At 50.8% G+C, this 20,042-nt stretch overlaps 2 protein-coding genes across 2 annotated transcripts in view; one reads left to right on the top strand and one right to left on the bottom strand.

Moving 5' to 3' along the window:
* The window catches only part of LOC144178108 (atrial natriuretic peptide receptor 1-like), a 267,231-nt gene that overhangs the window by 52,853 nt on the left and 194,336 nt on the right, over positions 1-20,042 (bottom strand). Inside the window, exons 14-15 of the mRNA XM_077705645.1 lie at positions 19,104-19,259; positions 3,334-3,502 (exon numbers count right to left, since the gene is read on the bottom strand). Of these exons, the coding sequence (XP_077561771.1) occupies positions 3,334-3,502; positions 19,104-19,259 (325 nt within the window). The remainder of the gene's footprint in view (positions 1-3,333; positions 3,503-19,103; positions 19,260-20,042) is intronic.
* The window catches only part of LOC144178110 (uncharacterized), a 191,756-nt gene that overhangs the window by 41,861 nt on the left and 129,853 nt on the right, over positions 1-20,042 (top strand). The window lies entirely within an intron of this gene.

The raw sequence follows: 20,042 nt of genomic DNA, 5'->3' as shown, positions 1-20,042 counted from the left end.
CAGGCCGCCACCCGACAGCCGACAGGCAACCGACAGGCCGCCACCCGACAGCCGACAGGCGACCGGCAACCGACAGGCCGCCACCCGCCTGGAGACGGCGTCGCGGAGACGGCGTGGGCGTCGCCCCTCCTTTCCCCATCGTGGCGGCTCGGCTGACGCAACCCCTTTGACCCCATTCGTTGTATTTCAAACTTCGGCCAGCGAGGGTCCTGATTGGAGCGATTTGAACTTCTCGGGGTCACAACGGACTTCCGGGGGTATAAAACAACCCCGGAGGCACTTATCGTCGGCATTCTTCGGCGGCACCGAGTGGAGGAGTACTGACGCCTTCGTGGGAGCCATATAACGCTGTTGTTATTATTGTACATACTGTATATAAATGCTGCTTCAACTTTTCGACGGCTCGAGAACTTCATCGCTCCGCTCTGCGCCGCGTCGATAGTGGACGGAGCAAGGCAGCGACGCTACACCGGTGGTCAGCGCTCGTCCTGTCTGGTTTCTTTCCCGTGTATTTCGTCCTACGGCGCTGTTTTTACATCATGTGCTGGAAAGGCCAGTCGCAGCACAGTGTAATTTCGCTGGCGTGATGATACCCGAAGCGCATAGACAGGTCCCAGGTTACAGGCTGTGCAAAACTTAAGCAGGCTGCAACGTACGTATTTGCACGATTGTAACGTCCACCTTCTATTCTAAAAGTAGCCTTCCAATGCGTGCGCATTTTTAAAATCGGGCTCAAAACCGCAAATGGCGTAATTGCGGCCAGCAGTATGTCTATATACACGAACTCCCCCAAAATTTAACTCAATCCAGTCCAAAACAACCCGTCAACATCACGCGAGTAAATGTCGGTGCATGCATTTTGTGTTCGTTCCCAAGCACGAGCGATCGCCTGCTTCCGCCGACGGACAATCCCCAAGGAGGATAGCGCTGGGCCTGAGCCATCACCGTTGAGTGCTGGCCACGAGCGCAGCCACGAGCGGCGCCAGCCACGAGCGAGAAATAAACGGGGACTCTGGCTCGGGTCCACGGGCGGAAGCGTTCAGACGTGTCCCGCCTCTACTCCCCTCGGCAAGCGGCCATGGCATAACTTAGCCGGCTGTCGCACGTGCTGGCGGCGGTTCAGTCAGCCGCTCGTTCCATTCTTTGCGGCTCCCGAAGAGGTACCACTACGAAGCGTCCATAAAGTGCCAGGTAATTTTACTTGTCGGCAATTGGGGAACTGAGCAGCATCATGCACACTGGGGCGTCCCGGAAACTGGAGTGTGCGATTGACGCATGCTAAGCAGAGCCTATCCTGCAAGGCTTCACCGGCCCAGATCAGCGACGTTTACGAGATCTTGAAGACTCCTGGGCGGAATTCATCAATCAGCAGTGAATGAACCAAAGGCCCGTCCCGTCAAAAATTGTTTGAGGCACTTTAAGTCGCAAATACTTTCGATGTTCCCCGCTGCAGTTTCAATTGCTGCAGTCGCTTCCACGGATAAGCAAGTTATACACCACACGGTACTTTCGCTGGCACAGTTGTCTACGTCAAATAAAATGGCTTTGCCACGAACGTGCACCTGCGCGGTATAGTCGGCGTCCGGGCATTGGTCTCCAGCCGCCAAAATCGGGGACTGCCGGAAAGTTGTGGCGAAGATGCCTAAAGCCAGCCTTACAGAATCGGGCTTGCATGACCACTTATCGGTCGAGCGTAATAAAAGAAAAAAAATCACTTCTGAATGATATAGGCGGACTCGCACAGCTACCACCTCTTGTTTATTTTTTTTTTTTAGTTTTTCTCCGAAAACTTGTATGCGTGTTATGATCTGGGGTGCGTTAGAATCGCGCAAATACGGGTATCCTTCCTCTAGCACCGCGCTAGAGCAGGCTAGTACAACATGCTGATCATAGATATATAAAGATATCATAATAGCGAACTGGAATACTGACTTTTCATGAATTAGAGATGTGATTGTTCTGCACAAGATGTCACCAAGCTGCTACCATCGCACGACTTTGACGGCATGTATGCATATTTTCGCAGTTCTCAACGCGTCAAATAACGCCAATGTTATGTTGCATTCATAGGCACAACTTTATACAGCCACCAGGAGGTAGTTTCTACGTTGAGGAATTAGAGGAACGAAATTGCGCTTCCTGGCCATTCCAGAAGTGTGAATGGGTAAAATTTTGATATTCCGCGGAATCGAAAGGAATGGAATTGCGGAAAGCTCTAATTCCTCGGAATGGAATATGGAATTGAATGGGGCTACCCATTACGCAAGCACCTCTTTTTCTCACCCCCGCTTGTGCACACTGCGGGATGCCATGAGGCACTGCCACGCTGATTCCCGACCCCCGGCCCGAGGCTCAACCCTGCCTAGGCTAGGCTGTATTGAAACGCTTCTCTCTCTCTCTCTCTCTCTCTCTCTCTCTCTCTCTCTCTCTCTCTCTCTCTCTCTCTCTCTCTCTCTCTCTCTCTCTCTCTCTCCTCTCTCTCTCTCTCTCTCTCTCTCTCTCTCTCTCTCTCTCTCTCTCAAATGCGCACGCGCACGCGCACACGCACACAAAAACAACTGGGACATATTCTTTTCGGTGTCTTCGTGTAGCGCAAAAAAAAAAAAACGGAAAAGTACAAAAAGAGGCGACGGGAACAAGCATAGCGCTTGTTCCCGTCGCCTTTTTCTGTCCTTGTCCATTGTTTTGCGCTACACAGAGTAATGGATTACCGCTACCGACTAGCCCAAACCCAAACTCTGCTCTCTTCAGTGTCCCCTTAGTACGCGGCCGGTGTTTTCCGCAAGTGGTACATCTGCATTCAGAGCATTGTGTTCTACTGATAAAAGCCCAGGTGCTTCCACATTCCGATGCCCCTAATTTGTATGGCAGTGACGGTGTAGTTTGCTCAGCCCTTAGGCGCTATTTATCGCCGCGAGAGTGTTAGTATGCGTTCTATACACGTCTGTTCTCATTGCTCGCCCATGTGACACCAAAACCGCTTTTGAGTGTTTGTCTTATAAGGGCAGTCCTTTGGGGACATACCTGCACCCAATAAAGGCGACCGTGCAAGAGGGGCAGACCAAAAATGCGTGCGTAGAATAAATTGTCTGCATAAAATTTGAACAACATTACATTCACCCTGACTGTAAGATTCTAACAAGCTGTTTTCTCAACTGTCCCGGGCTCAGTTAGGCGGGGCTTTGGGATTGGGTTGCACGACAAAGCCTCCCTTGGCTTCCGCCATGCAATGTTTCACTGCGCTGGAGAAGTTTGAATTCGCTGTGAGTGCATTGCGGTGGGAACTGTATGGGCCACCATGCTAGAGAAGAGATGCTTTTGCATGCGGCCTACTTGTTGAGCCTCCGTATGAGCGGCTTAAGCGCGTGGAAATCCGGCCTCTCGGCGGGGTCCTCAGCCCAGCACCTGCGGATGATTTGAGCCAGCTCCTCGCTGCAGCAGTCGCTCTCCAGAAGAGGCCGGAAAGGAACCTTGTGCTCCATCTGCACGTTCGCCACAATCTCTGCAAGGAGAAAGCATCGCCAGACTAAGACGCCGCCTACTTTGAAGCAAGAAACGCTAAAGAGCTGAGCTTGGGAGTGCGCGTGTTTGCGCGCCCGCCAGCTTGTATACTGGCGGTGAGCGCGACCACGGGCGGCGCTGCGAAGCGCGGCTCCGTGACGTCGGCTTGGGGATTCTCGCATTTGTTGTCTGCTTTACACGGGCTCGCCCTCCCAGGTGTTTCTCCGCGCTCGGTTGGCTTTTGATTATTTTCCGCACCAGCTTTTATGTGTGCACGCGTAACTGTTTACCATAATAAAAGTTTTAAAATCGCATACACTGGCTTAAGGCGTAATTTAATGTACAGTTTTGATACCGCTCCGGAAGAAACATTTCCGGTGTCACCCATTCCTAGCAAAGCTGGTCCTCTGCACAGTGCGAAGAGGCAGAGCTAGGCGGCAGCTTCTGTATCGAGCAATCTTTCGCACAAAAGGAACAGCCAGCTGATAATAACCGACAACAGCGAAAATTCTAGACGAAAACAAATTCCAAGCCTGCGGGCCTGTCGGCTTTGAAAAAAGGCATTACGATTCCCGGTAATCGCATGTAAGGAGATGGTAAAATAGTTTTTGCAATCTGAGGAAAGCTCTAAAGGACTATATCACGCGCATACCAGAAAACAGCGCAAAGAAACTGAACGGAAGACGGGAAAGAGACAAACACGGGCGCTGTATCACATCACATCCCTTTAGTTGTCATAGCATGAAAGTATGCCGACATTCACTATGGTCCGAAAACGGTGTGGGTTGAGTTTCTAATAACGTACCGTGTGTATAGGCATAGGCTGGTGTTATACCAGATTTCTAACCAGTATTGAAGCTTAATGAGCAAAACGGTAGCAATTAAACAGAATACAATTTACGTGGTCGGTTCAAGCTCGGGAGGCTGTTCTTGTATACAGGGCACGGCGCCATAACCACTCCCTCAACAAAGTACCAGAAGGGTTTGCTGACGGGCCAGTTGGTACATTGTTACGCTAAGAAAAACAGCGCGAATGACAGGACGAAGAAAGGAAAGACAAAAGCAGAGGCGCTGACGAACAACTGAGCACTTTATTGCAGCAGAAACATATATGTAGCATAAGATAGAACAACGAAAAAATGAAAAAAGACCAAAAACAGACAGCACAATGAAGTATGATAGCCCAGAAGGAAGGCGTCTGCATTGAATCGTGCTTGGCTCTTGTTTGAAGTGATTTGCTGCTTGCCAGCGTGGCTAGGCAGTTGCAGGGTGCCCTTTCTGAGCATGGCGTCGTCAAGACTTTTCGATTCGTTGACAACTTCGTGGTGTTCCAGGTCGACAACAACAAGCCGATCATCGAAGGGGCTGAGGAAATTTTCGCAACGTTCTAGTCGGCCTTTGATGTTTTCGCATTGACCATGGTATTACCCTCCGATGGCCAGCTAAGGTTCCTAGACCTTGTGTTGTTTTTGAGCAAGGAAAACACCTGCAGGGAATGTGCGCCTAGGTCCCAAAAGAGCCTCTTACCCTACAGTTCAGTGCACAGCAAGCTTGTCACGTGTGGAGTTGCCATGGGTGTTCTCAGGAGTGCTCTCATCAGGTCCTGTCCCCATCGAGTGCAACATACTTTTGACGCCCAGGTCCACCACCTAAAGTCTGCTGCCTACCCGAGCGACCTCATGTGCACTTTGGCGTCAAGGTTGATGCGTGAACTTTCCTCAAGACCTCCTGAAAAGTTTACTCAGCAAGAGAGACAAAAAACAGAGGTCATTCCCTACGTTCATGGCGTTAGCCACGCCCTAAAGAAGATTGTCAGTAAGGCGGGTGTACGACTGGTATTCTCCGCACCTAACAAACTCAGCCGTTTGTGCAAGCGTGTCAACGGTGAAGCTCCGAAGGTGAGCGCATGCGCAAAATAGCATAGGACTCGCTTTGTCGACTGTGTTGAGAAAGTCGTGTACGAAATCCCATTGTCGTCGTGTGGCCGTACGTTCACCGGGCAGACAGGCCGATGCCTAAATGATCTGAAGCATCACAGCAAGCCGGCCTAGTTGGAAACGATTCATGATTGGACTTGCGCAATCATAAATGATCGCCTGAGAGAGCATGCGTACAATGTAAGGTCATCCACAAGTAGCACCACCTTGGCAACACATTGCGCTTCCTGCGGCTGCACTCCACACTTCCAGAACTGCGCGATCCTCGCACGGTATCGTGGACAGAGGGAGCGGGAAATATTTGAAGCCTTTGAAATCAAAAAGAAAGGAAACGCGCGTGTGAGAGAGCCGTCTGTTGCACTTCTGGAGAAGGAAACACTTTACTTGTCATGAGCACTTACGCCGCAAAATCCACGTGGTCGATTACGTTTGTGTCATGGGCTATCATATTTCATTGCGATGTCTGTTTTCGGTCTTTCTTCTCATTTTTTTTTGTTCTATCTTATCCTATATATCTATGTTTCTGCTGCAATAAGGCGCTCAGTTGTTCGTCAGCGCCTGTGCTTTTGTCTTCCCCTTCTTCATCGTGTCATTCTCGCTGTTTTTCTTAGTGTTCTACAAAGTAATCGTGGTTTCAACCTCGTCTTATACTTCTAGGTGTAAACCAAATCATACAGACTTAAGAATGACACACCATTTTTCATTACTACTTTTCTGTCCTAATAAAAAATCAGAACGGAGTGTAAAAAGTCAGTATTCAGAGGAGCTAGTGCCAGTCGGTTTCCATAATTTCTAAAGGTGCGGCGTCATAAGATGTTTCCGCCATATCACACATGCATGCGTACACACACACGCAGCCACGCACGACACACGCATGCTCGCATGCAAGCACACAAACACACGCACCCACACGCACACGCACACTCTCAGCCACGTGTACAGTAAAAAAAACACATTTCCACGCCGTGAACGATGCCGAGGGTGCGAGGCACTGGGACGCAAGTTGTGTATTGCCTGTGTGATGAGCGTCATCGTCCGTGCGTGCTGATACACTCGGAGATTTAAATGTCTTCGAAGTGCAGTAAATGCACTGTAAATGAAAAGCGCCACACGACAGACAATTCGCGTCCCAGTACTTCGCACCCAAGGCATCGTTCACGGCGTGTGTTATTCTTTTTTTTTTTTTGCGTTTTGTACCCTTTTAGGTGGCTTGACTCATATTTTTCGATTATAATGCTGTGTGCACGGACGCCAACGGACGCCAACGTACATTGGAAAGTAGCTGTACACTTCAGTGCCTATTCTTTATTCAAATTTTCGTCTGGCGGCGAAGCCTACTGGTGGCGTATTGGATTCCTTGCGTGTTGTTGCGGGAGTCGGTGGCTCGAATCTTTCCGGTGCTGGTTTCCTTTTTTCTGCGACTCCCTTTGAGCCGTTAGAACATAATGCTGTGTGCACGGACGCCAATGGAAGGACATTGCGAGGTCCTAAGGTGCTTCGCACCTAAAATACAGTAGCACTATATGGAAATCTAGAGGGATATTTACAGTACTGTGATGTTATCGGCAGAATCTTTGGGCCTTTATGTTTTCGCGAGATCTTCGATTGAGACAGACCACGCTAGAAATTTGTCAAACGCTTTATGCCACACGAAATTCAAGGAAGGAGTAGAAATAAACGAGTCTCGCAGTCCCTTGTCGAAGGCCACAGACTTGGTGGTTGACGGCAGCTGCGACCGGGAGAAAGTAGCGTAACTGCGGCGCACCTGCAGCAGCCGGAGACAGCGATGGTGCTTCAGCCGCGGCTGGCGCGCGCGCACAGAGGACTGGGTCGATACCCCATTCGCGCAGGCGGTACCTGGTGATTGGCAGTGGCGTCTGCCTCGTAAACTGGCAGTCCGGTCGACTGCCGCAGTGTTCTCGTCCCTCGAACCTGGCGTCCGACGGGGAGATGAATTGCGAGGACCGATCTCTTCTTCCTCTGCGCTCGAGACCTCCGACCTCTAATCATCATCCTCTTCGAACGCACGTTCGGCATTAGCTCTCGTCTCGTCTTCAGCGCTTCCTTCCTATGCTCTATGTGCCAACTTCTTCACCTTCATCCCCATCTTCGCCTTCCTCGTCTTCCTTTGGCCGTCCTTTTATCCTGCCGCCGCTGCTGCCTCTTGCCTTCGGCGCCATGCCCACCGGTTTCATTACAGTACCCCCCACACAAGAAAGTTGCATGGGCGGGAGCACGCACACTTTCAGAAAAAGGAACAATAGGTATAGAAGTAGATTCAAGCAGAAAAGCACCCACACTGTCACACTAAACACTGTCATATCACAGTCATCACGAAGTATAGAAAATAAAAAGGTCAAGTCAGCGGAGTTAAAAAATCACAAGTTTATCTATAAGCGGAAGACGCAGCGGATAAGTCTGTGTATCTTGACATTACGGTGCCTTAACTAGGTAATAAGCAGAAGAAATCATACGAGTCCGTTGTCAGAAGTAATGTGCCATTAGAAGCCGATTGGATCTTCACATGCACCTTTCTTCTGTACTTCCAACGAAGCTGACCAGGCAGCTACTGACGTCCCAGCTCATCCCTAACCCGTCTGTCTTTTTGGTGCCGTGGGTTCCTCTGATACATTTTTGGCCATAATAAAATTTCTGTAGTTCGGGACCGTTCGGTTCTTCAGCATCCGTTTTTCCCTGGAATGAAAGCGTTTGGTTACTGAATGGCCTGAAACTTCTAACCAGGCGTCCCTTAGCTGTCTGTTGTCTTAGAATCGGGCGTTCCTTCACATCGACTGAGCAAGTCTTTCGCCGCTTCAGCATACCAGCTTTGCGCTTGAGTAGCATCCTCTTCAAGCAGAAAGGTAAGCCCAAATTCCCCCAAAAGAGTTTGTGACTGCGGTCTATTTTAAATGTCTTTCGGTTTTCGGTACCCGTGGTCAAGGGAGGCATCTTCTCTTTCTTGAGCTTGTGTTTGCGTTCGCGCATTTTTCTCACCTCTGGAGAACGTTTTGGCTCCCTCTGGGCCCCCTTTGATTCGAGTTCATCGCGCCCATTTCTGGTATCTGCATACGCCCAACAAACTACCACTCGGTACTTAGATGCTACGGCATACAATCCCCAAGCTTTTGTTTCCAGCGTCACCAATCACCAGGGACAAGAACTCACCGCCGTTACGATTCGCACCTCACAGACCACCACAGCGGAAGAAGTCGCCATTGCCCTCGCGTTACAAACCACAGAAGATTATATCACGATCCTAACAGACTTCCAATCAGCCTGCCGCAACTACCTCACCGGCCGCATCTCACATCAAGCCCTGCGAATTTTACGTCAGAATCTCCATCTGCCCCTCGCACATATCGTATGGACTCCAGGTCACATGGGATTAGAAGGCAATGAAGCGGCTCATGCCGCGGCCCGCGAACATGTACTCCGGGCCGTTGCCAACTGCCCTAATAACTCCCTCCCCTTCGCCCCGCCCCCAACCCTGTCCACGCCTCTCCTCACATACACCGATATCCTCGCCCACTATAGGCTACAATGACAGAAATACCCACCTCCTCACCATACTCTCTCCAGGACCGGCGCAATTACACTACGCAAGCTGCAGACAAATACCTTCCCCCACAATACACTGTACCACGCCATGTTCCCTACCCAATACCCAGCCACGTGTCACTTTTGTCCAAACATGGGAACTCTCTACCACATTACCGTAGAATGCCCCAACACCCCTACCCAGCCGCCACTTCCCAACATCACCACACAGTATTGGGTGGAGTTGCTGGCCAGCTCCGACCCCTCTACCCAGCGCATACTGGTAGAGAGGGCAACGCGAGCAGGTCACCTCCAAGGCATCCTGGACTGAGGACGCCTCTCACCGGGCGGGCGCTCTAACATCGCGCTTGCTGTCTTGAATAAAGTTTATTCAATCAATTTCGTTTCTCAACAGTGAAAGGCGACGAATGGGATTGTGTGCTGGCTGCGCATAGACATGCAGCTCCTTTCACCGTGATATCTGATGGAAGTGAGCCATCAACAAGCAGCAATCTGCTGTAATCAAGTCGAGTTTAAACGTTTTGAGCCGTTATTTTGCTTCGAAACTCATGACTCTGTTTTTAAATGCAGAGCATTTCTTTAACTCACGATGTCACCCGTTCGAGTTGTCCATCGTAGTCCGCACCCCTCCCCCTACACTATATAAAAAAAAATAATACTTACCGGCGCGGGTTTCGATCCCACGACCCTACGGGCGGAACGCAAGGTACATGGTGCTCTACCCACTGCGCCACAAAGCCGACACAGAATGGAGGGCTACGAACGCGCCTTATATCCTTGACTCATTCAAACTACGTCAAGAAGCTGCTGATGCAACGCATTCACTACCTGTGGGCGGAACGCGAGGTACATGGCGCTCTTCCAACTGCGCCACAATAATCATACCCACCTGCTAATAAATGATGTCACGTGACCACGTAATTACGTCTCCTCATTTAATTACAATACAACAACCAACAGCAACAAGTGCAATAACATTAACGTAACGCAAACTACTTAACGTCGTGTGCCCCCGGAAATGCTCTGCATTTGATCGTGCCCCTCGCGAGGGGGATATTTAGTTTCCTGCCGCAGCAAGAACCAGGCGGCCTCCTGCGCAGCTTGTGGCGCATACCCACTTGGGGGATTGGCCAGGATCGTTTCACTTACTACATGCTGGTTACGACAGGGTTTTTTTTCTGCAGGTGACATCGCCGTAGCCAAGGTTTAAACAGGAGGGGGGTGACTACTCCTATCCCTCCAAGCACCTTTTCTGTTCCTAAACAATGCTCATTAGGCAGTATTCTGCTCTCCTGTTGAAATTCTTTGAAAAAGGCTCTGTGGGATGCGCTCCCGGTGATGCCCGATCCAGGAAGATGAGGCTGAGTCTTTCTTTGGTCAAACTCAATGCGATCTCACGACACGTTTTATCGTCGATAACCGAAGGTGCCTCAGCCTCCTTTGCTCTTCAGACCTGCTAACTGCTTGTTCAGCTCTGCAAGCTTCTTTTCGTGAGCATCCCTCAATGCCTGCCTTTCAGCCTTGCGCTGTGCTTCTAATTTTAAAACGAAAGTGTTTTATGCCGGGGTACACAAATCTCACCGACGTCATATCCGTCACGGAATTGACATCACCAGAAAACGTTCTATTGACGCGCTGGCGCTAGGATTCGACCCCACGATCACTCTAGGCGCAACGGGAGGTGTGTAACGCTCTCCCAAATGAGCCATGAAGTCGAGCCCTCATGGCTGCACGAACGCGTCTTGTGCCCTTCCCTCTAACTTCGACAGATGGTGCTGCCTTCTACGAGAGGGGACGCCTAGTAGTGCGTCATGACGCTAATGAGCGCTGATAGTTGGCGCCTCGATAGGACAGCGTTTTCCTGTCCGGCGAGCTCTGCGAACCGAGCTACGAACTCAGCCTCTCCCGTTCCACAAGCTGAGCTCATCGCATCGCAAGCGTCTGGCATACATACCACGGAGCAGGAGAAGGCTGCTTACGACCCGAAAACCATGCTCCTTTCACTGTAGGAAACCGTGAATTCATCCAACGATTCGCTGACAAACCGTTCGGTTTCGTTCGCACGGTTTGCGAGAGCCTGGGGTTTCTATCAGGTTAACGCAATGATCCGGCGCATGTAAACCAGTGTCTTTTCATGCGTCTAACGGTACTATACCGACGAAATGTAAATAGCGATGTGCAAGTTCATATCGACGCACAGTAAATATTCACCTGCGCGTGTGAAAGCTCATTTCACTTTGGTGTTTTACGGATTCCTATGAAAGAAGGATGAACCACATTTTTCTCTCTTCCTGGTTCACGCTGCTCTTTCAATCCGCCTTTTTCACTGCGCTGTGGCGGCCTCTAGTGGCGCCGCCGAGAAGCGATATGACAGGGGTGCAAGTGGGCTGCCACTGCAGCGGAAGGGGAATCGGGGCTGCGTTGCTGGTGTTTATTTGTTTCACGTGAATTGTATTGCCAACCTAATGCGGCAAAAGGACTAACTATGCTGGGAGACGTACGTTTTCAACGTGGGAAACATCCTAACAAGCGTGCGACGCTCGTTTCTTGTTGCAGCAGTTCCGCAAGTGTCAGTACCGGGGGTTGGCTATCTGAGGCTGTGGAAGCGATGTTCTCACGGCACTTTTTACATGCAGAGCATCTGATTCACTCGCCTTGTCCCTCCGGCGTCGTCGTCGTCGTCGTCGTCGTTGTCGGAGTTGTCCACCCCTCCCCCATTCTCCTCGCCGCGTCAGCTGCGCTCTCCACCGCTCACCCACTCTCCTCTCCGATAGCGAACACTCTCTCGCGAGGGGCATTGGATTGGATTGGATTGGATTAAGTGGATTGTGTTGGATTGTGTTGCGTCATAGCCGCGGCAGACGCGCTGGGGCCGGCGCATGTGCAGTACTCTCTCTTCCGCGGTTTCCTCTCCTTCGGGCGCGCTGCGCATATAACCGGTGTGCCGTTCTCCGGTGAAGCAACATCCAGGCTTGGCTCAAACACCTAGAGTCTACGCCGCTTTACAAGTACGCCAACGTCGTCGTCGACTGGGATCGGCTTACGCAGTCCCCTCAACGTTATGCGCGCTATAAAACGCGGTCCCTTTGCCGCTCCGCCTATGCGTCGCATCTACACAGGGGTTCCCGCGAGGGGAGGTGGGAGTTTTTTTTCTAGCGCTTAAAAGAGATGGGAGGGGCACATGGGTATCTGCAAGACAGCAGCATAAACGTAGGCCCTTAATGTGGCCTTTTATATAAATCATTGCTTGAAGCCGGAATGTGGATATCAGCGATTCAAAATATTATACGTGGCTGCAGATTTGTTCAATTCCGCCGTTCTTTTTTCTGTTTCTTATCATAACGAGCATAAATGCATGTGCAGATCACTTTTGTAAGCGTTTTGACCGACAAATGCGAAGTCCAAATCAACCGAAGTCCCGATGCATCTCAGAAAATTGTTTTTTGGGGTGCATTTTTATTCTTAAGCGCACTTGTTCATCGTAGTCGCACGATTACATTTTCTTCGTTCGAAGAACTGTCCGTTTGAAAAGTTAGTATTGTTTTATTCCTTTTAAACAGCGGCAATATCACGTACGGGAGAAGAGAAAAAAGTGGTGCACGGAACTACATTTCCACTGAAATCGCAAGCTCCTCGTCGTTTGGATGAATACATTTCCCAGCAGTAGAAGGCTGTGTGCAGATTATAACGACAAAAACATCACTTTCCGCAAGCATGTCAGACCAAAAAAACGATCCCCAAGAGGATTCCAACCTCTACATTTAAGCAGGCCGGTGATTCTGACGCTCTAGACCACTCGGCCACGACGCAGCAAGCAACCGTTCCTGAATGCCGCGGACGCAAAGCTGAGGTTTAGCTTATATTTTTGCACCTGTCTGAAAAAGTTCTTTTATAGTATTGCTGGCACAGAAACTGATCATCATTCTTTGCATATTACTTGTCCACTAAGCATCTCTTACTCTACGTTACTTATTAAGCCTGGAAATACGATAGCAAATTTTCGCTCGCAAGCCGATAGCGAGTATACCAGTCGAAAAAAAAATGTGCTCTTCGTACTTATGTTTCGCGCTTTACTACAGAAATATTGGTTGATTTTGATTCTCCGTTTCCAGGATGAAGTTGAGTAACCCTTCTTGTGGACTTAACATGCCTTACATTTTCTACAAGCGTGCCAGACGTGTACGCATATGGATCCCTTCGGTTAAGCAAAGTCAGCGAAGCGTCGCTAGCCATGACTTACGGATCGCATACATAGTGTGAAGGTACGTTCGCTTCGCTGACCTTACGAAGTTTGTTACGCTCTACAAACTAACAAAATAGAGGCGCATTCGTCGCGGCTCGAATCTAATCGGGTCTACTGGCCGCCTTGGTCAACGAGCCTGCCGCACTACGGCAACTTTCAGTCGGCCGGTGTGTTCGTATCGTCGTCGGAGTAATATGACAAGGCGATTTCTGGATTTGGCATGCCAGCAGGTTATCGTCACCGGCGGTGTGAATACCTGGTGTGACTGCGACGGGACGTAGAATGGGGCGTTCATGCATGGTGCCGTGGCGGAGAGCTTCTATTTGTTCGCTTTCGTTTCGGGGTTGGCGTGTGTCGATAGAAACAAAAATTTCACTTTTCAAGTTATGGTTTGGCCGACAGTTGCATTTGTAAAACGTACTGCATTTTGTTTCTCGATGGGGGCCGTACCTGGCCGCATGCTTTCACTATACGGGCTCAGTTACAGCCGCAGGCAGCAGTGGAAGCACCGCGGAGCAGACCGGCCGACCCCTGCCAGGCTGTTTCCGGCCTCCTCTGCCAGGGCCATGCCCATGCGCAGTAGCGTTGTGAAGGAGGCGGATTCCCTGTCCTTTCAATTCTGATTCAATTCCGTCACCGATAAGTTTTTCCAATTCCTCGATCCGCATGTCGCTTCCCGCTCGTAGATCTGTTGTCACCGCTCAGGTTTAGCTCTTCTATTTGTTAAAGAAGAATCCCGCCGTCCTGTCGCAGTCGACAGAAGTCGTGTTATCGGCCAGATCCTTCGACCTTCATGGTGTCGCGAGATCTTCAATTGAGACGGACCACAGTAGAAATGCGTCAAACGGTTTATGTCACACGAAATTCAAGGAAGGAGTAAAAAAGAACGACAGTCTCGCAGTCCCTTGTCGAAGGCCACAGACTTGGTGGATGACGCCAGCTGCGACCGAGAACAGGTAGCGCAACTGCGGAGGAGCAGCAGCAGCCGGCGACAGCGACGGGGCTTCAGCTGCAGCTGACGTGCACACACAGAGGGCACCAATGTGCAATGAAACCGGTGGGCATGGCGCCGAAGGCAAGAGGTAGCAGCGGCGACAGGATAAAAGGACGACCAAAGGTAGAAGAGGGAGGCGAAGATGGGGATGAAGGTGAAGAAGTTGGCACATAGCGCATAGGAAGAAAGCGCTGAAGACGAGACGAGAGCTAATGCGGAACGTGCGTTCGAAGAGGATGATGATTAGAGGTCGGAGGTCTCGAGCGCAGAGGAAGAAGAGATCGGTCCGCGCAATTCAGCTCCCCGTCGGACACCAGGTCCGAGGGACGAGAACACTGCGGCAGTCGACCGGACTGCCAGTTTACGAGGCAGACGCCACTGCCAATCACCAGGTACCGCCTGCGCGAATGGGGTATCGACCCAGTCCTCTGTGTGCGCGCGCCAGCCGCGGCTGAAGCACCGTCGCTGTCGCCGGCTGCTGCAGGTCCGCCGCAGTTACGCTACCTTCTCTCGGTCGCAGCTGCCGTCATCCACCAAGTCTGTGGCCTTCGACAAGGGACTGCGAGACTGTCGTTCTTTTTTACTCCGTCCTTGAATTTCGTGTGGCATAAAGCGTTTGACGAATTTCCAGCGTGGTCCGTCTCAAACGAAGATCTCGCGAAAACATGAAGGTCCAGAGATCCTGCCGATAACATCAGAAGTACATTTCCCAGAGCCATATCTTGCCAATATTCACATATGCGGTATAGTAAAACTGTACTCAAGACGGGGAGGAGAAGGAGAAGAAAACTTCAAAAGTAAAATCGTGCTGTGTAGTTGGTGTGGTTCACAGTCTAGGACAAGATCGCACGAGTAATTTTCTTCAATTCATAGAACGCCGTCCAGAGTAGGCCAGTGTTGTTTACGCCTGAAGGGATTGGAGAGCAATAAAGAGCTGCTTGAACATATTCATCGGTTCTGAGTCTTGTTATACTGGAAACCGGCACGCATGCAATTTATTGCGTTCGTCAGCGAGTATACGAAGCCTTTAACACCGCGGTCATGTCATTACCGTTCGGGCTGAAAGTCGGTTCGCTATGATAACAATGGTTACGATAGCAGTTCGGAGCACAAATCCTTCGTGTACTATATAGACAACGTTGTCTGGCTTGTTTCGCGGTGGCGTAGCACAATCCTTCTCATTGTATTTGCATGGAAATAAACAATGCACGCTTCGGACATGTACCTGCTCGCACGCTGCCATAACGAAAGCCAATTTGTGAAAAAGGGAATGTATGATAGACAGCCTAAAGAAAATACCTACACGAACTCTGTGAGCCTCCCAAACATCCCCAAACCTCCTAATAAGACGTTTGTGACGGTGCAGAAAAATAAACGCGTTGGGCACAGAAAACACACTCATTTCTGATACAAGTCAACAACAACAAAAAATATAAAAGACAGCCGTTTTATTTCCTGCTGGGCGATGCGCGTGTTGGGGCCCGGTGCATGGTGCGTAGCATGAGACTGCATTTTGTGTACTCATGAGCAGCGCTGAGCACTGAACCTCGCAAATAAGCTGGCAGGGACGAGTCACACGATCTTCTGGCCTACGCTCTGAAGAAAGTTGTTCTTTCTCTCCTGGTGTGTTGCGAACTTGTGCGGGATACAACTTAAAAAAAATATTATTCACGGGTTCCAAAAGCTAGCAAAAGAACTGAATTACTGAAAATACGCTTTTTACTGCATTAAATCATCAATAGCAGGCGATTTCTAGCCCAGGCACTGCTGCCCTTCACAAGCGGAGTGTAGCAGACGCCAGCAGCGCGAGTCCCTAGGCTGAAGTCAGGAGCCAGGGGGCTCCACTCAAACATCTGACCACCAATTGCCGCGTGTACGCCTACGTCCTAGACATCCGCTATGCCCCTTGTAGGTACATGCCATGCAATATGGCACGCTGCTCGAACAGAGCGCCGCAGTCGACGGCGAAGCAGCCTGTTGGCCAGCGGCTCGCGTGCCTGTGCTTCGACTGCCGTGTTGCCCGCTACCTTCAGTGCTCGCTCTATCTGGCCTGCCCACTTCTTATCGAATACATTTTGACAACCTATTTGTGCAGCCAAGTTGCGTTTCGGTTTCGCAGGACGCAACACCAATGGAGTGCTTCGTCTCTCCTTAACATTAGCCCTGAAAGAACCCACGGACATCCACACGTCGGTACGTCGGTACAGCGCTGACCAAGTCAGTGTTTCTCCAGAACCCAGCGCTTTTTGGCGTCCGCCCAAAGGCGGCACGACTCTCAGCTGGAGCTAATGGAGCAGGCGAGGCGTACATCGGTAACGTTTCAGCAGTCCCGCGTCCCCACCTGTTGTCGCGGGGATGCTGACGAAAATGTTAAGGACTGGCCCAAACAGTTCGATCATGTCGCCACGTTCAACCCGTGCAGAGCTGTTTGAAAGCCCCAGAACGTCTTTCTCACTCAAGGCCAGCGTAAAGACCTGCTTTGAGAACCGCAACACAAGCCTGAATAGACAAGACGACCTCTGTAGGCGGTACAAGAGGCGTTCGCGAAGACCGACCACCGAGCATGGAGCCCATCATCTGCTGGCAGCGGGCATCCGAAAGCCAAACGAAAGTGTCGGTATGGTCGCAGAGGGCATAACTCGTCTCCTCACGCAAGCCAATCCTGAAATGGCGGGAAGCAGAAAAATGACATCATCTCGCGGGACGGACATCGGATTCGAACTGCGGCGACCCGAACCAGATGACGCCAGTCAGGAAATTTCCCTTAGAACACGCATGGAACATTCCGATTTCTTCAGCGGGTTGCGTCTTCCCGAAGTGTTGCACAGGCCTCATTAGGCAGTTTTCAAGTAGGGGAACCCGGCGTTGGGGGTCCTCAAGAAGCTAGGGAAACCCAAACGCATCGCGCTCGCGCGCGGTAAGTTTTGTAAGAGGGTCGCCCCCAACAGCCCCAAACGAGCTTAAGTGCCTTGCTCGGGTCGGCTCTGGCGTCGGGAACTTTAGGTTTAGAATCGGAGCGGATATTTCATCGCCGCTATCTGTACAACTGCAAATTACAGTCCCTAACACAACTTTTTACTACACTTTCAACCTGTTTCTCGCATGTCAAACTTTATTTTCGCGATAATTGCCATTTGAGCGACCGCTGACCAAGACAACTGCCGTGGCTTGTTTTGATTTTTCCGCGCAGGTGGCGCCACCTCTCGGTCCCTCGCCTCACTGCGCGCCGCGGTGCCGGGTGGGATAGTCGAACCTTCGCGGCCGGTCAGCGTAGGCTTAGCATCGCGCAAGATATCTGATCGGAGCTTTGAAAGTCGGCGCTGGTAACAATCCCTAGTCCAACTTGTCACCACACTAACATCTACTTTCTCGCACGTGGAACTTCTTTTTCGCAATCAGATCGATTCGGAAGAGTGGCCACAAGCAGTTGCTACCATGGTCTGCGCCAATTCCAGCCGCTTCGTGGGGCGAGCGGGCAGGCGTGGGCGGCGTGTGCGAGGACCTTTCCCGAGGGAAGAAAAAGCTTCACGATTTCCTGCTTTATCCATTTAGTGCGAACGACGCGCGGTATCTACAAATTCAGCTCAGCGATCGCCGCAGTTCATCGGGTGGATCGGGAAGCGAGCCGCAGGTTTCCTTCAGCCGTGATCAGGCGCAGTCTCCCTGGCTGCGAGAACGACGCAAGGAACGCGAGATCCTCTTGGGGCCGCTTTGGGGCACCAACTATTTCGGCAAAATAGAGTGCACGCTAAACGAAACCCTAAGGACGGCTGGGGTTCTACGCATGCGCAGTACGGCGTTCCAAGCCGCTTCGGGAACCCACAGCGTTGCCCCCCCCCCCCCCCCTTCTAAAGCTCTCCATATAAGCATGGGCATTTTGCGGCAGCACGATGCAATCAACATCCGCGACAACTTCGTCAGCTTTTCTGCGAGTGTCATGCCGTAGCATCTCAGATGACGGCAGAAAGCCTGCCAAGTGAAGGGTTCTGCATATAAGGAAATATGGGAATCTGGAATTCATACCGAGCATTAAGCATCCAGGCATAAATAATGTGCAAAATCTTTATAAAAACAGACGAATCGAATTATTTACGTTTATAGAAACGAAATATAGAAACGTTTGACAAGTTTTTGTCTTGCTGTTTTAGTCAACGCACAAAATACGGCATCATATGTTTTGCGTGTACACCGAATATACGGATTTCATTCGGACCTCCATTTGACATTTTTAGCAGTTGTACAGAGATTAAAACGGTGTCAAAATTTTCTGGCGTAATTCCCTATTCTATTATCGTGTGTTGTGGAAACATATTCCGGTCTTTATTCCGGCGCTGTGTCAGCAAGGGTAAGGATTTTTATTCCCATAATTCCGTATAAGCAAAACGTTCCAGGAAGCCTGCTGCACTAATAAGCGGCTTTCCGAGGAGGAATGCCTACGCATTGGTCTCTTCATTTCCCTTTTCGACTGCATTTTAAAGCCGCCGAAGAAAAAAGAGCCAGGCAAAAAGCAGAAACATTATATCAGCCGCGCCAATCCCGCTGCTCTCGCGTAGTGACCCAGCAGTTGCCATCCAGCCCTTCAGACCGACGCTCCGCGAGTTCCACTCTCTCTCCTGTCGGTGCTCACTCGGCCGTTAACGATTTTGCATGCATAGCTCGAAAGAAGTGCTCGAAGTCTTCAAGGGGCATTGTGCTAAGTAAAGAGTCGGTTACAAATACCCGTCAGGGCCGCGTGTGCCGGCGGAGCGCGTCGTGTCTCGCGTTACGGCAGGCCAGCAGACAGATTTCTGGCCAGTCACCCTTGTGCTTATTAAAACAAAGCTGCTAAGCTGCGCCGAGCGAGAGAGACGGGTTCAAGCCACGCGGTCACCTTTAGGGCAGAGCTGTAGCTGGCCCAGGTAGAAGGGCCCCTGGCGAAGAACGATCTCGTGCGCGATGATGGCGAAGGAGTAGACGTCTCCCTTCTGCGTCCCTGCCGCCAGGGGCTCGCAGCGCCTCTGCAGCTCGGGCGCGGTCCACAGCATGCCTGCGCCAAGCCACGGAGACGCTGAGCGGGGCCGCCAGTCTGTGCGCGATTTGTGAAAAGCTCTACAGCAACGTGTCGCGGCTGGAAGGCTGGAGCAGTGAAGGCTGTGGCAGACGGGCCCACATTCACGGCCGTGCACCCGCCCAATACACTCTGGAATCAATCGAAACTGAAGAGGTTACATTCTGTGCACGCTTGCACCGAAAACACTGTTGACCAGAAAGCACGTACTGGTAAGCAGACAGAAGGGCAAAACCAAAACAAAACGGCGAAACCGTCTGCCGACGCACATACAATAAATAGAGCGACAACTAAGGAGCAACAAATCGCTGCAGATGACAACTGAATTTTTGTCGTAAGATGCAGTGCCGTAAAATGATACTTTTTAGACTTGCCATCACTCAGGAATGTAAACCCAACTATACAAGGACTTCATGAGTTACCAGCAACCTCACCCGTTAAAAGTACACCCGTTGATGTACAGTATATGCTTCTCGAAGCCTGCCGGTGTTGCAATACCGCTGCTACAATACCGCTGCTGGAATAGTGTCTTCTGTAAATGGACGTCACAGCATCTCGTCAACTTTCGCACAATCTCATAAGAAATTCTTCCAAAAAAGGGGTACGAGTCCTCATAACTTATTCAGGGGTCGACCTTTTCCCATTATCCACTTCCCCGCAGATATTTAGTCCGTAATTATCTTCTGTTTTGCAGATAGCCGTGAAAACGTGACTGTGGAGCCAATATATCTCGTATCCATGAGCGGTTCACACGCAAGACAG

Source organism: Haemaphysalis longicornis, unplaced genomic scaffold, assembly GCF_048455015.1.
Source record: "Haemaphysalis longicornis isolate Haplotype H1 unplaced genomic scaffold, Haemaphysalis longicornis Haplotype H1 scaffold_4, whole genome shotgun sequence".
In the NCBI taxonomy this organism is placed as follows: Eukaryota; Metazoa; Arthropoda; class Arachnida; order Ixodida; family Ixodidae; genus Haemaphysalis; species Haemaphysalis longicornis.
Note: the sequence above shows the minus strand (reverse complement) of the source record. Positions and strands in the feature narration are given on the sequence as shown.